Raw genomic sequence first — 19,363 nt, 5'->3', positions numbered from 1 at the left:
GAAGCCAGTGATATTCCTGTTACCGCTGTGCTCACAGGAGGTCACTGCTGCCACTTGTCGAGACCCTATTTTTCAAAAGGAGCCAGGACTGCTTAGGCACAGAGTGATTTGGAGAATTTTTCCCCTGATCTTCAATTTTGTATTTGAAGAATAATTATCCGAAAACCGGTCGGAGGAAGAGCCAGATACAGGAGACAGGCTCAAGCTGGTGGGTTTGCTGGGGAGCTCGGGCCACCTCCGAGAGCTAATCCGGTGAGGCGGAGAGTGATGGTGTCCATGGGTGGAGTCGAAGCACGATGTTGGCATTCACCGATTAAGTTTTCCCGATGCACAGGATGGGTCAACTGGTCAGAAATCAACCAAGACAGCCAAGGAGATGCCGTATCTCCTCATTCGGTTCTCCTAGGCGTGAACACGCCTTGGGTGCATCTGGTGTTCTGCATACGGGGCTTGGCTCCCTCTCTCCCGCTCCTAATTGCTTTGTGATCTGACTCTTGCCCGCAGTGCAAGGAAGGCGGCTTCCCCCAGGACCTCTGGTTGGGCGTCAGCGCGGACGCTGTCTCTGTCTACAAGCGTGGGGAGGGAAGACCGTTAGAGGCCTTCCAGTACGAGCACATCCTCTCGTTTGGGGCGCCTCTGGCAAACACGTACAAGATCGTGGTTGACGAGAGGGAACTGCTCTTTGAAACCAGTGAGGTAAGAGGCGAACCAAGGAAATCGTTTGTGGCCTTGACAACACAGAAAAATGACACCCCGTTTCTTGGGGCCTTTGGGTAATTTTGTTTTGCTGTAAAATATATGAAATTACAGCGTGGCGGTCCCTCCCCAGCTTCAGGTTCCTCGGGGGCCAAAATCGAATCTCCAGTTTCTTCTATGTTCGCAGCAGAGAAATTTGGTTTCGTTTTATTGGTGGGGTCTTACCCCTAGAGGAAAGGGGAAAGGAATGATGTAGATGTCCAGAATATATATAGTTTGGCAATAGAGCCTCGTGCCAATCAGCTGATGATTACGGCAGTGAATGCCAGCTGGAGGGAGCGAGGGGCACGACCACCCTGGCAGGAGCTAATTCTGGCTCACAGAATCGCAAGAAAGAGCCTTTAAATGTGCGTGCCATCTGCTCTGAAGCTTAAAATGCAGTCATCAGCATCATGATAAATCCAGAAGCCTTTTATGAAGGGCTCTGCTTAGGGGACTCCTAGCGAGCAAAGGTGGAAAACGGACATGAGTGACTGGCTTCCGGTTTGGCCACTGGTGCAGAGTGAAGGACCGGAGGCCAGGAGGGCGCCCAGGGCGCTGGGAGGTAGCAGTGACACCAGGGCTGCGGTGCAGGAGGCAGACTAGGCCGACGGGAGGCCGGCAGTGAGACGGAAGAGGCGGGGCCCCTGACCGGAGGGTCCAAGGCGCCCGGCTGCCAGGTTTGGTCGACGCCAGGAAAGGAGAGGGAGCCACTGTGGGCGTCTGATCGTGCCTGATGCAGTGACCGTGGTTTTACCAACTGCCGTGGGTGGGATTGGACGGGATTAAAAGGGAGGGGGAAGGAGGGAAATGGAAGGAGGTCAGGATGCCTGAAGAGGGATGCAGGCCAGCCTGAGAAGGGTCGGGGCCCAGGGGGTGGTGGTGACTGCATCACGGGAAGGAGCTAATACGAGGTCGCAGCTGGCACCTGTGACTTGTCCGCAGGCCCGTCGAGCCTCTCTCTGTTCTGCAGCCGCAGCATGACGAGTTGACTACGATACAGTGTTCACCAGCTGGGATTGTGGGATTGTGGGCTCAGGCCTTTACCAGCACTTTTTTTTTTTTTTTATTAACATTTATTTTGAGAGAGAGCAAGGATGAGCAGGGGAGGGTCAGAGAGAGAGAGAGAGACACACACACACTCCCAAGCAGGCTCTACACGGTCAGTGCAGAGCCTGACGTGAGGCTCGAACTCATGAACCATGAGATCATGGCCTGAGTCGAAACCAAGAGTCAGACGCTTAACCACCGAGCCATCCAGGGGCCCCTCATTTACCATCATTTTAAGTGGGGATAGTGATCCCAGCCCTAACGATACCCACAGACTTTAGTGTCCTCGGGCGGGTTTGTTTTTTTTCCCCTAACGTGTGAAATCTGACAATTGTACACCACGCAGAATTGTCATTTTTGTGTGGAAGGACCACCAGGTGGTGCACGCCGTATTCGGAGAAGCCACGACTTCCCTTCTCACTGCCCAGGAACAGGTCAAAGCAGCTGAGCTCTCGGCCTCCTCCAAACCTGGGGGACGGGGTGGGGGGCCCATCGTCCCAGCCGAGACTCTCACCGTGTGCCCCTTCTGCTTCCCCTGGGCAGGTGGTCGATGTGGCCAAGCTCATGAAAGCCTACATCAGCATGATCGTGAAGAAACGCTACAGCGCGTCGCGCTCCGTGAGCAGCCAGGGCAGCTCCAGGTGAAGGCGGGAGGGAGTCGGCGTGTCTTCAGCGTCCGGATGGGCCACCCTCTGGCCTCGGCCGGCTAGGGCAGAGCTGCCCCCGCTTCCGGAAGCCCCTCGTCGGAGGGAGGCGTCTCCCAGGGTCCTTTCGCCCCGTCGACGTCCGCGATCCCGTATTAAGCTGTCAACCTTAACAGTCCGCCCAGTTTCGAAAGCTTTACTACTCTTAGATGACACATGCCTTAAGACAGAGAGGAAAAAAGCCCCCACGCTGCCACCAAAGCAGCCAGAAGTGCCTTAACGTGTGGAACCAACACTAATTGACCTTAACTGTGCTACTGAAGGGAAATGCCCCCCCAGCCCCTGTTTGGGGGGAGACTTACAAAGCTTGGTGGGGGGTGTTCATCTATCAATTCTGCACTAACCTCCCAGCCTGATTTCCCTACTTGGAGGGAAGGTGAGGGGGTCGGGAGGGGGGACAGAGGGAGCACAAGGGGACAGGATATTTTAGTTGGAGTGCTGCTGGCAGCCTTCCTCATGGACATATATTAACTTCTTTTTGTTTGTTTCATCTTTTAAGTCTGTGTGCCTGCCTGTGCGCCCATGTGTTCATAAACTCATCACTTTAATCACTGTCTCATGAGCATTAAAAGCAAAGGGAAAAAGGATGTGCAATGGTGTAAACAGTCTGTATATTTTAATAGTTCAGAGTTCTAGTCTTCAGTCGTTACTTTATGAGGTGGTTTTATTAACACACCAGAATCCTGGGTTTTCCTGTCTTTGCTGTATTTCGAAAACCACATTTTTGACTTCGTTCTGTTTTACATGTAGCAAAAGTCTGCACTCTGCATCTGCTGTATTATAAACAGATATGCAGCCTATACAAATAATTGTATTTATAAACCACTCTTCAACAGCTGGCTCCAGTGCTGTTTTTAGAACGATATGAAGTCATTTTTTGAGTCTTTAGTTCCTAAAAAAATTTAAGTTAAGAAAAAGTTTTCTTTGAAGGTTAGTCTGGATCGCTCCGGGTAGATTACCAAATACCACGATGGATATGGCGGCAAGATGCCGCGTTCCCGAAGGGTGTAATGCATGAGCGAGTCTTGTAAAGGACCCTGACAGTATAAATGCTAAGGCTTTAATATAATACGTCTTCTCCCAAGTTTATAATGATAGTCTGACCAGGTGCCTGTAAATAAATCAGTGTTTATGACCAGAAAAAAAAATAATCTGGTCTCGGACTTTTATTTTTATATAGAAGAGTTGTAAAGACTTAGGCCAACTAAGTCTACCCACAAAGAAAGAAAAAAAAAATTGCCTTATCCCTCCGGGACAGCTATGCGAAATCATGGTCTGTTGGCTCAAAGAAAGTCTGACAATAAAAGATATTAGCTATCACTCAGTGTGTTTTCTTTATCAGGGTGACTCGAAAGACATTATAGGGTTTGGGTTTGCTTTTTTTTTTCCTTAATTTAAACCCAAGCTAGTTAACATATAGTATAATAATGGTTTTAGGAGTAGAATTTAGCAATTTATCACCTACATAGATCACCCAGTGCTCATCCCAACAAGCGTCCTCCTTAATGCCCATCACCCATTTAGCCCATCCCCGACCTACCTCCCCTCCAGCAACCCTCAGTTCTCTCATTTTAAGAATCTCTTATGGTTTGCCTCCCTGTTTTTAATCTTATTTTTCCTTCCCTTCCCCATGTTCATCTGTTTCTTAAATTTCATGAGTGAATCCTATTTTTCTGACTTATTTTGCTTAGCATAATACACTCTAGTTCTATCCGTGTTGTTGCAAATAGCAAGATTTCCTTTTCATTAATATTCCATTGTGTGTGTGTATATATATATACACATACCACTTCCTTATCTGTTCGTCAATCAATGGACATTTAGGCTCTTTCCGTAATTTGTTGTTGATAGTGCTGCTATAAACATTGGGGTGCATGTGCCCCTTTGGATCAGCGTTTTTGTATCCTTTGGATAAATACCTACAAATGCAATTGCTGGGTCATAGGACAGCTCTATTTTTAACTTTTTGAGAAACCTCAGAGTGGCTGTACCAGTTTGAGTTTCCACCAACAGTGCAAAAGGGTTCCCTCTCTCTCTGCATCCTTGCCAATATCTGCTGTTTCCTGAGTTAATTTTAGCCATTCTGACAGGTGTGAGGTGGTTTCTCATTGTGGTTTTGATTTGTATTTCCTTGATGATGAATGACGTCGAGCATCTCTTCGTGTGTCTGTTAGCCATCTGGATGTCTTTCGAAAAGTTTTCACCTCTTTTGCCCATTTCTCACTGGATTACTTGTTTTATGGGTGTTGAGTTTGAGAAGTTCTTTGTAGATCTCAGATACTAACCTTGTATCCGATACATAATTGGCAAACATCTTCTCCCATTCTGTTGGTTGCCTTTTAGTTCTGTTGATTGTTGGTTTGGTTTTCATGCTTTTGGCATCACTAAGCTGCACGTCTCATAACTTCATTATCTTTAAATGGACGTGTAGACCTCTTAACGGCTCTTTTAGACATGCGGCAGGACTCCAAGAAGGCAGAGAAAGTAAAGATTCAGTGAAATCCAGAAGGCCTTGAAATGTGTGTTTATGTCAAATGGTCTTGTAGCCCCATAATGTGCCGGATGGTGAAATCTGACCCTTCGGCCTGCTTGCAGCCTTGCTCACTGTGGAGCAGAAACAGAGGCAGCCTGTCTGGCCACTGATCTACCCAAAGAACCAGTGCTCACCCCGGGATCTCACCTGGTTGCCCTGGCCAGACATGGGGCATGAGGGGTACCAGTCCCCCGGATGTCCCTTTCTCTTACCTCTGAATCTCACCTCTGCTCGTGTCCAGAGCGGCTTCCCACTCCACAGGGACTGGGAAGTCCCCTGAAGGCAGGTGATGCTGAGCGCCTGTGGCCTCGAGATGAGAAGGAAGATGAGCTAGACTCCACGGGTGGTGGTTTTCTCATTTCCAGCCCACAGGGAAATTGGCAGAAGGGCCTTCTGCCCTGCTCACCACTCGGGACTCACTGTGACTTCCCGCATCGCAGAAGGCTGCCTCTTCCCCAGCTGTAAATGAAGCAAGTGGGCAAGGGAAGGCAGAGTGCCTCAACTTAGGCACAGCAGCAGCACCAAAGCCAGAACACAGGTCTCTACACATAGGCCTTTACGTGTCAGCGGCTTCCTTTGTTTTAATGTGTTGTTAGAAGCGGTACAGATGCAGACGAAGCTGCATTAACACATACAGGGAGACCCAGATACCCTCCGCCTGGTTTCCCCAATAGTAACATTTTGCAGAACCACAGAACGCTATCACAATGGTCCGTTATAATTAGGATTTTGCCTCCACGTTTTATACAAGGACTAGAGCCCCCAGTTTTGAGGTTGTTGCTTCAAGCATTTCTTGCCCGCTATTTTGAACGAGCTCTCTGCTTCCCTTCTCTCCCTGCACGTCCTCATCAGCATAGACTGGCTCAGCATCGTCTCTCGTTTCTACTCGAGCCATCAGCATACGGACAAAAGCCTCTCCGGGAGAGCGGCACTGTCCTCCCTTCACATGGCCCAAGACATCCAGCGTCATGCCTGTCCAGAGCAGGTAGAGATGTGACCGGGATGGCCAGGGAAGACTGCAGGTGAGGGAGTGCTGGGTCTTAAGCTGGCCTTGCAGGATGGCGGAAGGCCCTGGAAGCAGCCCAAGTGCAGGTGTGGGGGAGGATATGGTGTGGGGCGGCTGTTAGGGCAAAGGTCAGGAGCCGTGCTCCAACTCCCTTATCCTAGCTCCAGACAGCATCTTCATTGGCCTCTGTGTTCTACCACCTCAGGTGCAGAATGGGGATTTCTAAGTAACCCTCCCCCCTATATATGCTGTTGACAGACCAGACATCTGGAGGGATCCTTATAAAGTACCCAAAGGCATCCCTCTCCTAAAAGCTCTAACTTTGTCTCACCAACATACGAATCTCTACTCCAGGGCTGTGTTCTCTGTCCCGCCTGCCTCTCGCCTTGTCTCACGCCACCCTCTTCCCTACTCAGCACAGATCTTGGTCATGATTTCATTTTGTCCCCATTCTATGGGCTCCCCCACTAAAGAGTAGTCTGCCCGGCAGGGAGAAAGGTGCCTGATGTTTTCCTGGTGAAGCTTTGTGTTTGTGCTCAAGAGGAGGAAAGCTGTAATTCCCAGGTACCTGGAGCTTAGGCAGCGATGTGCTGGCAAATGTTTAGCCACCGGCTCTCCCTGAGGAAAACAGTCCCGCTTTGTAGTGTTGGCCGGTTTTCATGGCGTCCGTCATTCCCACCATGGCTCGTTTCAGGCTCCAAGGTGACGGCACAATGTGGAGCTGGATGGGGCGTGTGGTTGGCTCGGAAAGCTCGGTCCTGCACACCACAGAAACGATACGTCAGTCAACAGTTTTTCAATAAGAAAGTTGCATCTTCTTCATAGGAAAACCTCTAAAGCAAGTAAAAAGATACTTAGAAAGCTTTAAGCACTTTGTGTGGGGCAAAGTTTCTGTGGGAAAATTAAAGAGGCTTTCAAAGTGTATCATTTGTTCCTGTCTTTAGTTTTCCCAGAGACTTCTTTTCCCTTTCAAGTAAGGACAGGATTACAGTTGATTAGTGGCTTGAGACATAAACAGGGTCGACTCCCCCTAGGCATCCAGACATTGCTGGTGGGAACTAGTTGCCGAATCAGAATTCTCATCAATCCCTCAAGACATGCCAGGAAGGAAAATGAGGGATTCTGGTAACTCTGATCGCTTGGGGGAACTTGTTCTCTGTAAGTTTACTTGGTGACTTGACATTGAGCAAATGTGACAGGCCTCCTGATTAGAAATAAGGTAACCCCAATGATCAACACCAACCACAACATAATTTAGTTGACTTTAATTTACTAAATATTTACTAAATTCTCATTTGGGTTAAAAAACACACGCACACACACTATCTCAGTGGGGTTTGCAAAGGAAATAGAAAAATTGTCTTGCTTGGAGACAAGTTGGGGGGTAAAATGTAAATAGATGAAACAAGTTGACTCTAATCGGACCACCTGCTAATGTATCGAAGGGGCCCAGCAAGCGAGCGTGAGGGTGGGAGTTTTCAAAGACAGCGGAGCCGAAAAATGCAGATTGGTGATACGTGAGCACAAGCCAGTAGAACACATGACCGAGGAAAATCCAGGAGACAGAAATGAGCAGAATGGGGATTTGTAAGTAATGCCTCCTTTTACTCTCATTGTGTCCTTCCCTGGACCATCTTTCTCTGATGTGATCCATGACATCAGCGTACCATTTGCTCAGAACATCCTGTTTCAGGCTTCGCGTACCATCCTCCCTCCCATCGTGGCCCCCCAGTAGCCATGGTGGAGGTGCCAGCAAACCCGTGTTTACCCTGAGGATCCTGAGATCCAGAAAGCAGGTTCTTTAACTTGCTCTAACAGCTTTGCTGTGCAACAAATCGTTCCAGCATTCAATGGCTGAAACAACAATTTATTCAGGTCGCGATTCTATAGGTCATCAGTTGGAGCTGGGCTCATTCATGACTTAGTTCGGTTGCATCCGGGTCAACTCTGTGGATGCTGCCTCGGCCTTCTCATGTGTCTGGGGCCTCAGTGGGAGGGCTGAGCTCTGTTCCACGTGATCTCTCTCTCGGTCGCAGTCAGCTGGCCTTGGCTGATTCTCGGCATTTGGCAAGGTCTCGTACTCGTGAAAGCGAGTAGGTATAGGCAGAGCCTCTTGGGGCTTATGTTCAAAACTGGCACACTGTTACGTCTGCGACATTCTACTGGCCAATGCCAGACCAGAGCCAAGAGGTGGGGAACCAGACTCCCTATCTTTTTTTTTTTTTTTTTTAATGTTTTACTTATTTTTGAGATAGAGACAGAGCATGAGCAGGGGAGGGGCAGAGAGAGAGGGAGACACAGAATCCGAAGCAGGTTCCAGGCTCCGAGCTGTCAGCACAGGGCCCGATGCGCGGCTCGAACTCGCGAACTGCGAGATCATGACCTGAGCCGAAGTTGGACTCCCAACCGACTGAGCCACCCAGGCACCCCTCCGTATCATGATGGAAGTTGCTACAAAGTCACGCAAGAGGTTGAAGAATTATGGCCACTTTTATAATCTAAGCACACCTGGCGGAAAAATGACAAAACTACAGGGGACAGAGCATTCGTATCCAAGTTTGTCTGAAAGCTTGCTTCTCTCACAAAGCTACCCGAAAATCCAAATCCTTTTTTTTTTCTTTACGTGGACACGCCCCTCGTTTACCACTGTGCCATCACCAGCTTCCCCTGATGTAGACAGACACACGTGACCCCCTCAGTCCTTTTTCCAGGTATCCGTCCACACAGATTCTTCTCTTGCCTGAAATGACCTTCCGCCCTGCTCATAATCTCTTCGGCTGTGACAACCTGGCTTTGATTTTAATCTCTTGCAAAGCTGCCTGGGGCGGAGACTGCTAACCATCCCCTGGGGATCTGCCCTTTGACCATTTGTCCTTTTTCTTCTTTGACCTTTTATAATAGAATTGCCTTAAATCGTAGCTTGCGGTCAATGCTAAGCTACAGAATCCATTCCCCAGCCTCCCTTGCAATTTAGCGTGTGTGGTAGTTTTAAAAAATGTTGCAACTTCTTGGGGCGCCCGGGTGGCTCATTTAGATGAGTGTCCAACTCTTGGTTTCAGTTCAGGTCACGATCTCCCGGTTTGTGGGATAAAGCCCCACCCTGGGCTCTGCACTGACCGTGTGGAGCCTGTTTGGGATTCTCTCCCTCTCCCTCTCTCCACCCACCCTCCTCTCAAAATAAATAACCTTAAAACAACAAAAACAACAACAAAATAATACACCTTGCAGCTTCTTGGGTCACCTGCATGATTCAGTTGGTTGAGCATCTAACTCTTGGTTTCGGCTCAGGTCATGGATTCATGAGATGTAGCCCACGTCAGGCTGACCGTGCGGAGCCTGCTTGGGATTCCCTCTCTCTCCGTCTCTCGGCCCCTCCCTCACTCACACTCTTTCTGTCTCAAAATAAACATTAGAAAAATTAAAAAACCATTGCAACTTCCTGATAACCCCTCCCATAAAAAAGGTGAACTGTAACCCCCGTGAGTATTGGCCAGCCACAGTCACTCCACTTCTGATAGAATGTGGTAGAACAGATACCGTATAGCTTGTGAGGCCAGGGCGACCTACACCTGAGGAGGACAAGGCAGACATGAAAGAAATCTCACCAACCTGAAGATTCTGTGCTAAACACGCCTATGTAAGGAGGCCACAGAGAGACAGACAAGCCCCACAGGGACTGTCCCCCAACTGGTCTGTCTTAACCTCAACACGTGGGTGCGTCTGCAGATTATTCCAGCCACTAGCTCTACGCAAAATACACTCCCTCCCTCTCCAGACCCATCAAAGCCTTGCTTATTAAGGCATCCAGGGTTCGGGCCTCAAGCCCAAGATTTTGTCACGTCAGTCAAGGTCCAGGGTGAACGAGGCTCGTTGGGTGTAGTTTCTCAAGTGCAGCTGGTTAACACGGACTGGAAGAGCTGTGTGCTACGGAGGCAAGTTTTCTGTCCCCCATGGACAGTCGTGGGGCAGCCATAACTGCCATGGAGACCGTCATTCCCACAGGGGAAACCGGGAGGCATAGAAGTCTGTGGCACTGATGGAAAAAAAAGAAGGATGACTCAGGGTATATCCAAGAACCCATGGAGAATGATTCCCAGTCAGTGGAGCTGAGCCCCAGTCATGGGATTGGCATCACGTGCCCAGAAACATGTGAAGGAGAAATGTAAATAATTTGGGCCGGAGAACCCACCGTGCAGTCTTTAGACACACCCACAAATTCTTTGACGATCCTCCCATCAAAAGGTGGGGTCTAATTCTCCTCTCCCGACAGAGTGTGACAGGAGGGCTCCCACATGACACCCAAAGCTAAGGTCAAACAGGGCGGGGGCGGGGGGGGGGCACTATGACATCTGCTAGGCTCTCGGGACACGGGACACGTGCTTTTGGAGCCAAAGGGGCACATCTTCCCAACAGCAACCGCCTGACATGCAAATGCTGGGCCTGCAGATGACTCCAGCCCCCGGCCTGCAAGGCCACTCAGCTGACGCAGGGGGGACAGATAAGTGCCGCCCCCCTCCCCCACCCCCGCTGAGAAAGTTCTAGCCATGCCAGTAAGCCAAAAAGAGGGATAAACGTATGAGGAATGGGTGAGATTTAAGTGTCACTATTTACAGCTGACGTGATGAAACACCTAGTTTATCAACCGATCGTGTTGGATTTTCTATTAGAGTTGATGAATGTAGCAAGGTCACTAGATAAAACATCAAAATTCCTTTAAAACCCAACTGCATTTCTCTACGGCAGCAGCAACCATTTATAACTTTTCTTTTTTTCATAATGCATTTTACAGTGTTATTAAACACATTTACTATCGAAGAGAAAATCTGAAGAGATGTTGTGTCCTCTGGTTACGAAGCCCACATCTCCTTTAGGCCATGCTCGGAGTTACGATGTAAATTGATCTTGCAGAAGCATTTGAATGAGGCAAAGCAGAAAGCACTGTGACACAAATACCAGCTAATCATAAAAACAAAACCACGCTGGAGACAGAAGGAAATGGGCTTATAACCCAATTTCTGTCTGATACACGTGAGGGAGCTAGAGACTCAGAACTTCTGGTTTCACGGCCCTTCCTCTGAAATGAGGTTGAGCTGAAAACACAGCAGGAGGAAATCTTACTTACTTCTAAAATAAAACACATCCCTTCACGACAAAGAGAAAGTCCCATTTACGGGCGAGCAGAAAGCTCCCGCTTCAAGTGTTTATTTTGCATTTTAAACCATCTGGCCTTCCGCTGCTCGGTAGAATCATGAATTTTTTAAAAGTAAAGTTCTGCTGCTGTTCAACCAGACCGTGCCACCTAGAACCATCCGTGTGAGAAGCACATCGGTTCCAAATTGGTTGAAGGCAAGACTGGGTCCCCACGTGATGTCACATGGCCACTCAGCCCACTTCTCCTTCCCCTGATTCTGCACCTGTGACTCTTTGCCGTTCAGGCCTCAGCTTAAATGTCACCTCTCCAGAAAGGCTTTTCCTCACCACCAAATATAGAAGAGCCTTTACTGTATCACCGTGCCGAACAGAGCACTTGCCACGAAATAGCATTTTCTTACTTAATTGCTTATGGTAAGTCTTCCGCAATTAGAAGGTCATCTCTAGAAGAGCAGAAATCTTCTTGGGTTTGTTATCGTCACTCTTAACCAGGACCAGGTCTGAACACGCTAGATGCTCAGGAATTGGTTCTTAAACGAAAGAGGAAATGGTAACTTTCAATGTGGGGGCCTCCCTGGCTGAGACTCCCCCCCCCCCCCCCCCCCCCGCCCCGGAGAACAGAGGTCAAGTGCTAGTGCTTTGGGAAGTGCAGCCGGGGCAGCGAGGGTAAGGGAGCGAGGCAGAGAAGGATGGGAAGCCATGCAAAGCACTGCCCTGCCGTGCTCGCACCTGCTTCCCCTCGGCCCACCAGGAGACCCGACAGTTGCTCAGCAAGACCGGGGCCACGTGGGATGTGTCTGCACAGGTTGTATAGGAAACTCCTGCCTCGGAGCAGCCGTCCTGGAGAAGGAACAAAAGACATTTCCTGAGTTGGTCCTGTCTCCTGTTTCCCATTGGCTGAATTGCACTAGGTGGGGAGCCAGTCCCCTCCCATTTCCTTGTCAGCTGGTGCCTTACAAAGCCACATGGAAGCCACATCCCACACTGTGGCAGGCTGGAAGGTGTCCGCATCCTAATCCCCGGGACCTGCGAGGGTTACCTTCTACGGCAGAAGACACTTTGCAAATGTGATCACACTGAGGGTTTTGAGATTATCCTCGTGGGGCCAAGTGCAATCATGTGTCCTTGTAAGAGGGAGGCAGGAGATCAGGCTCAGTAGTGGGAGACGTGGTGACAGCAGTCACAGGCTGTAGCGATGCAGAGAAGGGGTCACAGTGGAGCCACGCAGGCAACTTACAGGCATGCAAAGGATTCTTGCTTGGAACCCTCGGGAGGAGCCAGCCCTGGTGACACCGTAGTCTTGGCCCTGTGGGTCTCATTTCAGACTTCTGACCTCCAGAACTGTGAGAAAATAAACTACTGCTTTAAACTACTGAGTCGGTGGTAACTTATTACAGCAGCAATAGGAAACCGATACCCACGCCCTCCAGGGGAGTGTCCTCTAAATCCGTGGCAAGAGCATCCAGAGAGCCCCGGATAAGCACGGCCAGAGAACTGGAGGTACGTAAGATGTACAGCCTACAAGGACCCACGTGACTGCTTATATCAAGGAGCTTAGGACAGAGAAAATGTGTACTTGCTGATTGTATTAGCATTGTCCTTTATTATAATTCATTGTTTTCTTTTAATTTTAGAGAGGGGAGGAGAGAGTGCAAGTGGGAGAGAGGGGCAGAGGGAGAGAGAGAGAAAATCTTAAGACAGGCTCTGTGCTCAGAGCAGAGCCCGCTGTGGGGCTCGATCCTATGACCCCGGGATCATGATCTGAGCTGAAATCAAGAGTCAGACGCTCAACGGACTGAGCCACCCAGGCACCCCAGTTATACTTCATTTTCACTTGTGAATAACTGCCCAGCTCTGAAAAACGTCCCTGGGCCTCTCCGGTGATGTTTACATATGTCACATAACCTATACTCTAGCCAGACCATCAGAGACACGCCTTCAAATCTGGTAAAAATCCATCCTTACAGAAACGATTTTATTCTAGGTAGATTTGATAAAGAATGTATAGAGAGCATAGTACGTATTAGGTAACCCCAGCTGCTTTGGCGAACACCTACATTTCAAGTGCCCACTGCTACTAAGGACCATTTCTTGCTTGCATAGTGGACCAAGAAGGATGTAATAGTAGGAGGGTATTGGCTCTGCTCCTATAGCTATTCAGGGGCCAGCTGACAGGGGTTCTGCCTCCTTCAACATTTATCTTCCGAGGTTACCCTAGCCACAAACAAAGTTGGCAAAAAGAGAGCAACTGACTGGATGAGAACACGTGCCTTTTAACCTCCTCAGTCTAGAAGTGACATCACCTGGCATTACTTCTATGCAAGGGATGCTGGGAAATGTAGCTCCAGGCTGGGCAGCTACCTTTTCAGTTACACTCTGCATCACGTAAGGGGAGAATGTGTACGTGCTGATTGTATTAACAAGCTTCGGTGGACAGCCGGCTGTCACTTGCCACGGTCTGTCCCTCTGGCCAAGAGATATTCGTGAGGACTCTTTCCCTCAACTATGAAAAACTCTTCTCCCAGCCAGAAAGGAACATCCAAGGGAATTAACTCAAAACCCTATTAGTTACTGCATCCCTAAGGGCAAAACAGATGGGTAGCCAACAAGAGACTGCTCAATCTGTACGATTAAAAGAAGTCAAAGATGGGGCACCTGGGTGGCTCAGCTGGTTAAAGTGTCAGACTCTTGATTTCTGCTCGTGTCATGATCATGTGGTTGTGTGATTGAGCCCAGCACTGGGCTCCATGCAGGGTTCTCTCTCTCCCTCTCTCGTTGCCCACCCCTGCTCAAACATGCACTCACACTCTTTCAAAATGAATAAACATTAAAAAAAAAAAAAAAAAAAGTCAAGGATGGATGACCAGGAAGCTGAGGGGACACCATCCCAATTAAAAGTCTCAAGTTCTTGTCTGGTTTCCCGGCCTGAGCCAGTTTTTGGACCCAAGCCCATTGGTTGAAGGCAAGACTGTCTCCCCAGCCCCCTGCAATACCACACAAGTCTGATCTCCCGGTCCTTCACCAAAGGGATCTACTTGGGTAACAATGCTGAGGAATGCCCAAGCGTTTTGACGACTCTTTGACAGGGTATTGGTAGACATTAACACCTAGAGTCACTAATCATCCTCACGGGCCTCTGTTAGAGTCAGGGATATTGGGGCTAGGTAATAAGTGGATCCCAGGCCCAGATTCAAGTTACAATGGCTACAGCGGGTCCGTGGCGCCATCTGGAGGTCATTTTCCCAGACCCCAAACATATAACGGAACTAGACATGCTTGGTCGTTGCACAACCTCACCTCACATCGGTTCCTTGCCTTAGGGTAAGACTACCACCACAGTGCAGACGTCAGGGAGAATGCTCTGAAACGACTCCCCTCCGTGAAAAAGATGGTGGCTCAAAAGTGCTATGGCATCCCAGGGGGAATGGCAGGAATTAGCGTCATCACCAAAGAACTAGAAGATTCAGGGTGAGGCCCCCATCCTGTTGCCTTTTAATGCACAAATGTGGAACCTACAAAAACCAAACAAATCCAGTGGACTATGGCCAAGTCGCCCAAGTAGTAGGCCCAAGTGCAGCTACTGTGCCACGTGTGGTGGTGTTCCTAGGTCAGAACAGCTTCATCTCATTGCATGTTATATATGATTTCACATTCATTCTTCCTTAGGTTCCTGGTTTTTTCCATTAATTTCAAATAAACTGAAGTCAGAATGTAAAACTTTGAAGATACCCAAGATATATAGGATGAGATCGATTTCTTCAAAGACAGCTACGTAATTAAAGCTTAGTAAACATTACCTATGATGATAAATTATTCATAGAGTGCTTATCTGGCAATTTCAGTAGTTCAGGACATGGCCAAAGAAGCAAAACTTGACTTCATGTGAGTAACAATTGCTAAGTCCACATGAGCTTTGCTGACCCTGATTTTGCTTCTGCCTGGAGCGAGCCCGAACAGCTTATCCTCCCTTTCGCCACACACGACAGGTGCCTCCCTCTCTCCCGATGCTGCACCCTGTGTTCTCAGCAGCTCGTGATCTGTCATCCGCAAACTGCCCATAATCACCTCCTCTCTTTTATGTTCCGCCTTTTATTTTTTAAAATATTTTTAATGTTTATTTATTTTAGAGAGAGAGAGAGACAGAGTGTGAGTGGGGGGAGGGACTGAGAGACAGACTCTGAAGCAGGCTCCAGGCTCTAGAGCTGTCGGCACAGAGCCCGACGCGGGGCTCGAACTCATGAACGGCGAGATCAGGACCTGAGCCGAAGTCGGCTGCTCAACCGACTGAGCCACCCAGGTGCTCCAATGTTCCACCTTTTAGCTCTAACTCAGTCTTGGCATGTTCCCTGCAGCCTTCTTGGGTGAGGACTCTGGTTCCCAGCCCTGTACCGCCGGGCCTACTACGCCGTAACTGTCCCCTTGGTACTTCCAGACCATTTCTCTCATTTCCGCGACGTAATCCTCAGGATCTTTAGAGCAATGCTATTAGACCATCCCTCCTCATCCAAGTATCTGGCTCACGCTGACTTTCTCTGCAGCATGATTCTGCAGACTTCTTTCACGTGAACAATCCACCCGGTGCCCTGACTTCTTGATCCTTCGACCTCATGACCTCCTCCCCCTCTAAATTCTAGCTTCCACTGACTCCTTTCCACTGCTTTTTAGCATACTCCCTGCTAGGTACACTTCTCTAACCATGTTACCTCATCAGGACCTCCCAGCCATGAAGCCACCATTTTCTTCAACGCTTTCACTTCCCTCCTGCCCCAGATTAGAATCTCTGGTCCATCACTGTAATCATTCAATTGTGTTCACCCTCAACTCCTTTCTTATCCCTTCCTCTTCTCCACTTAGCCTAAAAAAAAAAAAAAAAAAACAAACCCATCCACGGTAAACCCGATTCTCTAAGTCTGTATGTGAGCGGCTGGATGTTGCTAGAGAAACACCCAAGCACACTCTCACCTTGAGCTTATGACCATGATTCTCAGAGGCCTCCCATCACATCCACCCTCCCACCCTTCCCTAGTGAAGGGACTCCCATGGTTTCCTGGGTCCCAAGGCCACTATCTCAAAATTCCTCTCTTTTTAAACTTCATGTCACTATTCCTCCCATCCCCCAACTTCCTACTTAATTATGAAAACCGAAGAAGCAGAAAACACCGTACCTTCTACCACATCTTCCAATTTATCCCATGGATTCCTGGGGCTTTTGTGTCATTTAGATGTTGACTTTCTGTTCCCTGAGCTCACAGTTTTTATATCCAGTTTCCTGTTTGTCTGCACTTGGACCCATATTAGGCATATGAAGTATAGTATGTCCAAGAAGGAATTCCTCTCCCAAGAGAGAATTTACTCTCCCCCAGCTTCCCTATGTCTACAGGGGTTAGATGTCATTTGTAATTCCTCTCTGTCCCTAACATCTTACTTTGGATGCATTAGCAATTCCTGTTGGCTGTGTGTCCCAGATGAGTTCCAAATCCAATCATTTCTCACCATATCCACCGCTACCAATCTCTCTGACTAGTCCGGTAATCGCTGACTGATCTTGCTTCCTGCTTGTCTCCTCATCAATGACCAGGACAATCTTTTCAAGCTGGAAATTGAGGGGCTCTTGGGTGGCTCAGTCGGTCGAGTGCCCCACTCTTGATTTTAGCTCAGGTCATGATCTCACACAATTCCTGAGATCGGGCCCCACCTTGGGCTTAGTGCTGAGTGTGGAGCCTGCTTGGGATTCTCTCTCTCTCTCTCTCTCTCTCTCTCTCTCTCTCTCTCTGTCACTCGCTCTCTGTCTGTCCCTCACCTGCTCGCATGTGGTCATATACTCTTTCTCAAAATAAATAAACTTTATTTTTTTAAAATTTTTAAATATTTTTACTTATTTTTGAGATACAGAGAGAGACAGAGCACAAGTGGGGGAAGAACAGAGAGAGAAGGAGACACAGAATCTGAAGCAGGCTCCAGGCTCTGAGCTGTCAGTACAGGGCCCAACGTGGGGCTCAAACCCATGAACCGTGAGATCATGACCTGAGCCGAAGTCAGATGCCTAATCAACTGAGCCACCCAGGGTGCCCCTCAAAATAAATAAACTTTAAAAAGAAAGATGAGGGGTGGCTGGGTGGCTTAGTCGGTTAAGCATCTGACTTCGGCTCAGGTCATGATCTCTCAGTTTGTGGGTTCAAGGCCCTTGTCGGGCCCTGTGCTGACAGCTCGGAGCCTGGAGCCTGCTTTGGATTCTGTATCTCCCTCTCTCTCTGCCCCCTCCCCTGCTCATGCTCTCTCTCTCTCTCTCTCAAAAATAAACATAAAAAATTGTTAAAAAGAGATGAAAATTGAATGAAGTCATGTTTTGCACAACACCCTTCATTAATTTTCTACTGTCTTTTAGAACAAAATCTAAACCGTGCATGGTCTGCTGTGCCCTTCGTGAGGCCCCACTGCCTTCCTCTCCTCACTCACTGGTCTTCCCTCCCTCTGCCACCCCTAGTCCCCGGTCACACTGCTCTTCTCATTTTAGCTTCTTGTTCCTGGAGCACAAACTCGTTCTCACTTCACGATCCTCACTCGCTCTTGCCTCTAGAACTCCATGTGACTGGCTGTCTTCCCTCATGTAAGTCTGCTCAAAAGTCACTTCTCTCACCCGCCCCCCACCCCGTCTCTTCCAAAGCACTTCCCCTTTTCACTCTGTCCTGTTTTTCTGCACAGCACTTAACCTGTGTTACATCATGTTCATGGCCCCCGTGCTCTTGTGCTGTCGCCTCTCACACGGACTCGGGGCTTAGCCATGTGACTTGCCTTGGCCCCTGGGACGTTAGAAAATGTGACCCAACCAGAAGCTTGCGACGTGCTGGCACCTTGGGGGATGCCTTCACGGACCGCCAGCTGCCAGGTGAGGAAGCCTGAAGCCAGCCTGCTGGAGAGGCCACACGGGGGATGACTCAGACACATCTGCTGACAGCCCCAGCCTCCAGCCATCCAGCACCTGCTAACTGGGCTGGATGCACACGTGAACCCCGCATCACCATGTGGATCTGAGCCACGCCCTTCCAGCTGATCTCTCCCCAACGCCAGTCCACGGAATCGTGAGCAAATAAAAGTTGTTTCAGGCCGCCGGGTTTGGGGACGGTTTGTTATACAGCAGTATACGATACCAACGTATATGATACATCACAGCCTAGGATTTTATGTCCATATGCGTATTTGCTCACGGTCTGCCAAGTCTTCTAAAATTTACGCTCTAGGAGGAGAGGAACATTACCTTGAGTACACCGTGGTCTGCCGTCTGGCTCACAGAGGCACAGAGGAGGCATCTGTTGCTGAATGAATGAACAGGCTCTTGTGGAACAGCCTCACCTTGTCCCATGGCTTCCACTAAGATCTCTAAATTTGGCCCATTAGAGAGCTCTGTCTAACGGGGCACCTGGCTGGCTCAGTCCGTACAGCACGTGACTCTTAATCTCAGGATTGTAAATTCAAGCCCCACATTGGGTATAGAGATTACCTAAAAATAAAATCTATTTTTAAAAAAAAAGGAAGGGAAGATCTGTCTCCTATATTCTAATTGACCATTAGACATGACCAATTGAAATTTAACACCTTCTAAATTGATGGGGTTTTTTTTTCTAAGTTTGTTCTCAACTTTTCTCCTCTACATCATATTTTAGCAGTGGCACAATGAGGTGTGACAACACTTAATTTTATGTGTCAACTTGGCTAGGTGATGGTGCCCATTTTTTTTTTCTTTTTGGTCAAACACCAGATGTCACTGTGAAGTGATTTTTTAGATGTGATTAACATTTATTTTGTTTTTTAACGTTTATTTATTTATTTTAAGAGAGAGCGAGCAGGGGAGGGGCAGAGAGAGAGGGAGAGAATCCCAAGCAGGCTCCGTGCTGCCAGCGCAGAGCCTGATGTGGGGCTCGAACTCACCAACTGGAGATCGGGACCTGAGATGAAATCCAGAGTTGGATGCTTAACCAACTGAGTCACCCAGGTGCCCCTAGATGTGATTAACATTTAACTCGGTAGACTGAGAAAAAGCACAATACCCTCCATAGTATGGGTGGGCCTCATCCAATCAGTTGAAGGCTTTAACAGAAAAGACTGAAATCCTTTGAGTAGGAAGGAATTCTGTCTCCAGATTGCCTTCAGACTCAAGACTACAACATTAACTCCTGCCTGAATCTC

General features: G+C 48.7%; 1 protein-coding gene and 1 long non-coding RNA gene across 6 annotated transcripts in view; one reads left to right on the top strand and one right to left on the bottom strand.

Annotated features, from left to right (window-relative positions):
* MYO10 (myosin X) overlaps window positions 1-3,809 on the top strand; it is a 229,358-nt gene extending 225,549 nt beyond the window's left edge. For all 4 annotated transcript variants that reach the window (XM_078444495.2, XM_078444497.2, XM_078444491.2 and 1 more), the window contains 2 exons: window positions 505-696; window positions 2,329-3,809. In XM_078444495.2, the coding sequence (XP_078300621.2) occupies window positions 505-696; window positions 2,329-2,430 (294 nt within the window). In that variant the 3' untranslated portion in view covers window positions 2,431-3,809. The remainder of the gene's footprint in view (window positions 1-504; window positions 697-2,328) is intronic.
* The window catches only part of LOC132680695 (uncharacterized), a 33,196-nt gene that overhangs the window by 4,192 nt on the left and 9,641 nt on the right, over window positions 1-19,363 (bottom strand). Inside the window, exons 2-4 of one of the 2 annotated variants that reach the window (XR_013554648.2) lie at window positions 11,909-12,019; window positions 6,597-6,786; window positions 5,235-5,481 (exon numbers count right to left, since the gene is read on the bottom strand). This is a non-coding gene — a long non-coding RNA (uncharacterized LOC132680695). Of the gene's footprint in view, window positions 1-3,917; window positions 5,482-6,596; window positions 6,787-11,908; window positions 12,020-19,363 lie in introns of those variants that run through there. The other variant, XR_009610669.3, reaches the window with a different exon arrangement.

The sequence above is a fragment of the Panthera onca genome, chromosome A1 (genome assembly GCF_046562875.1).
Source record: "Panthera onca isolate mPanOnc1 chromosome A1, mPanOnc1 haplotype 2, whole genome shotgun sequence".
Lineage (NCBI taxonomy): Eukaryota > Metazoa > Chordata > Mammalia > Carnivora > Felidae > Panthera > Panthera onca.
Note: the sequence above shows the minus strand (reverse complement) of the source record. Positions and strands in the feature narration are given on the sequence as shown.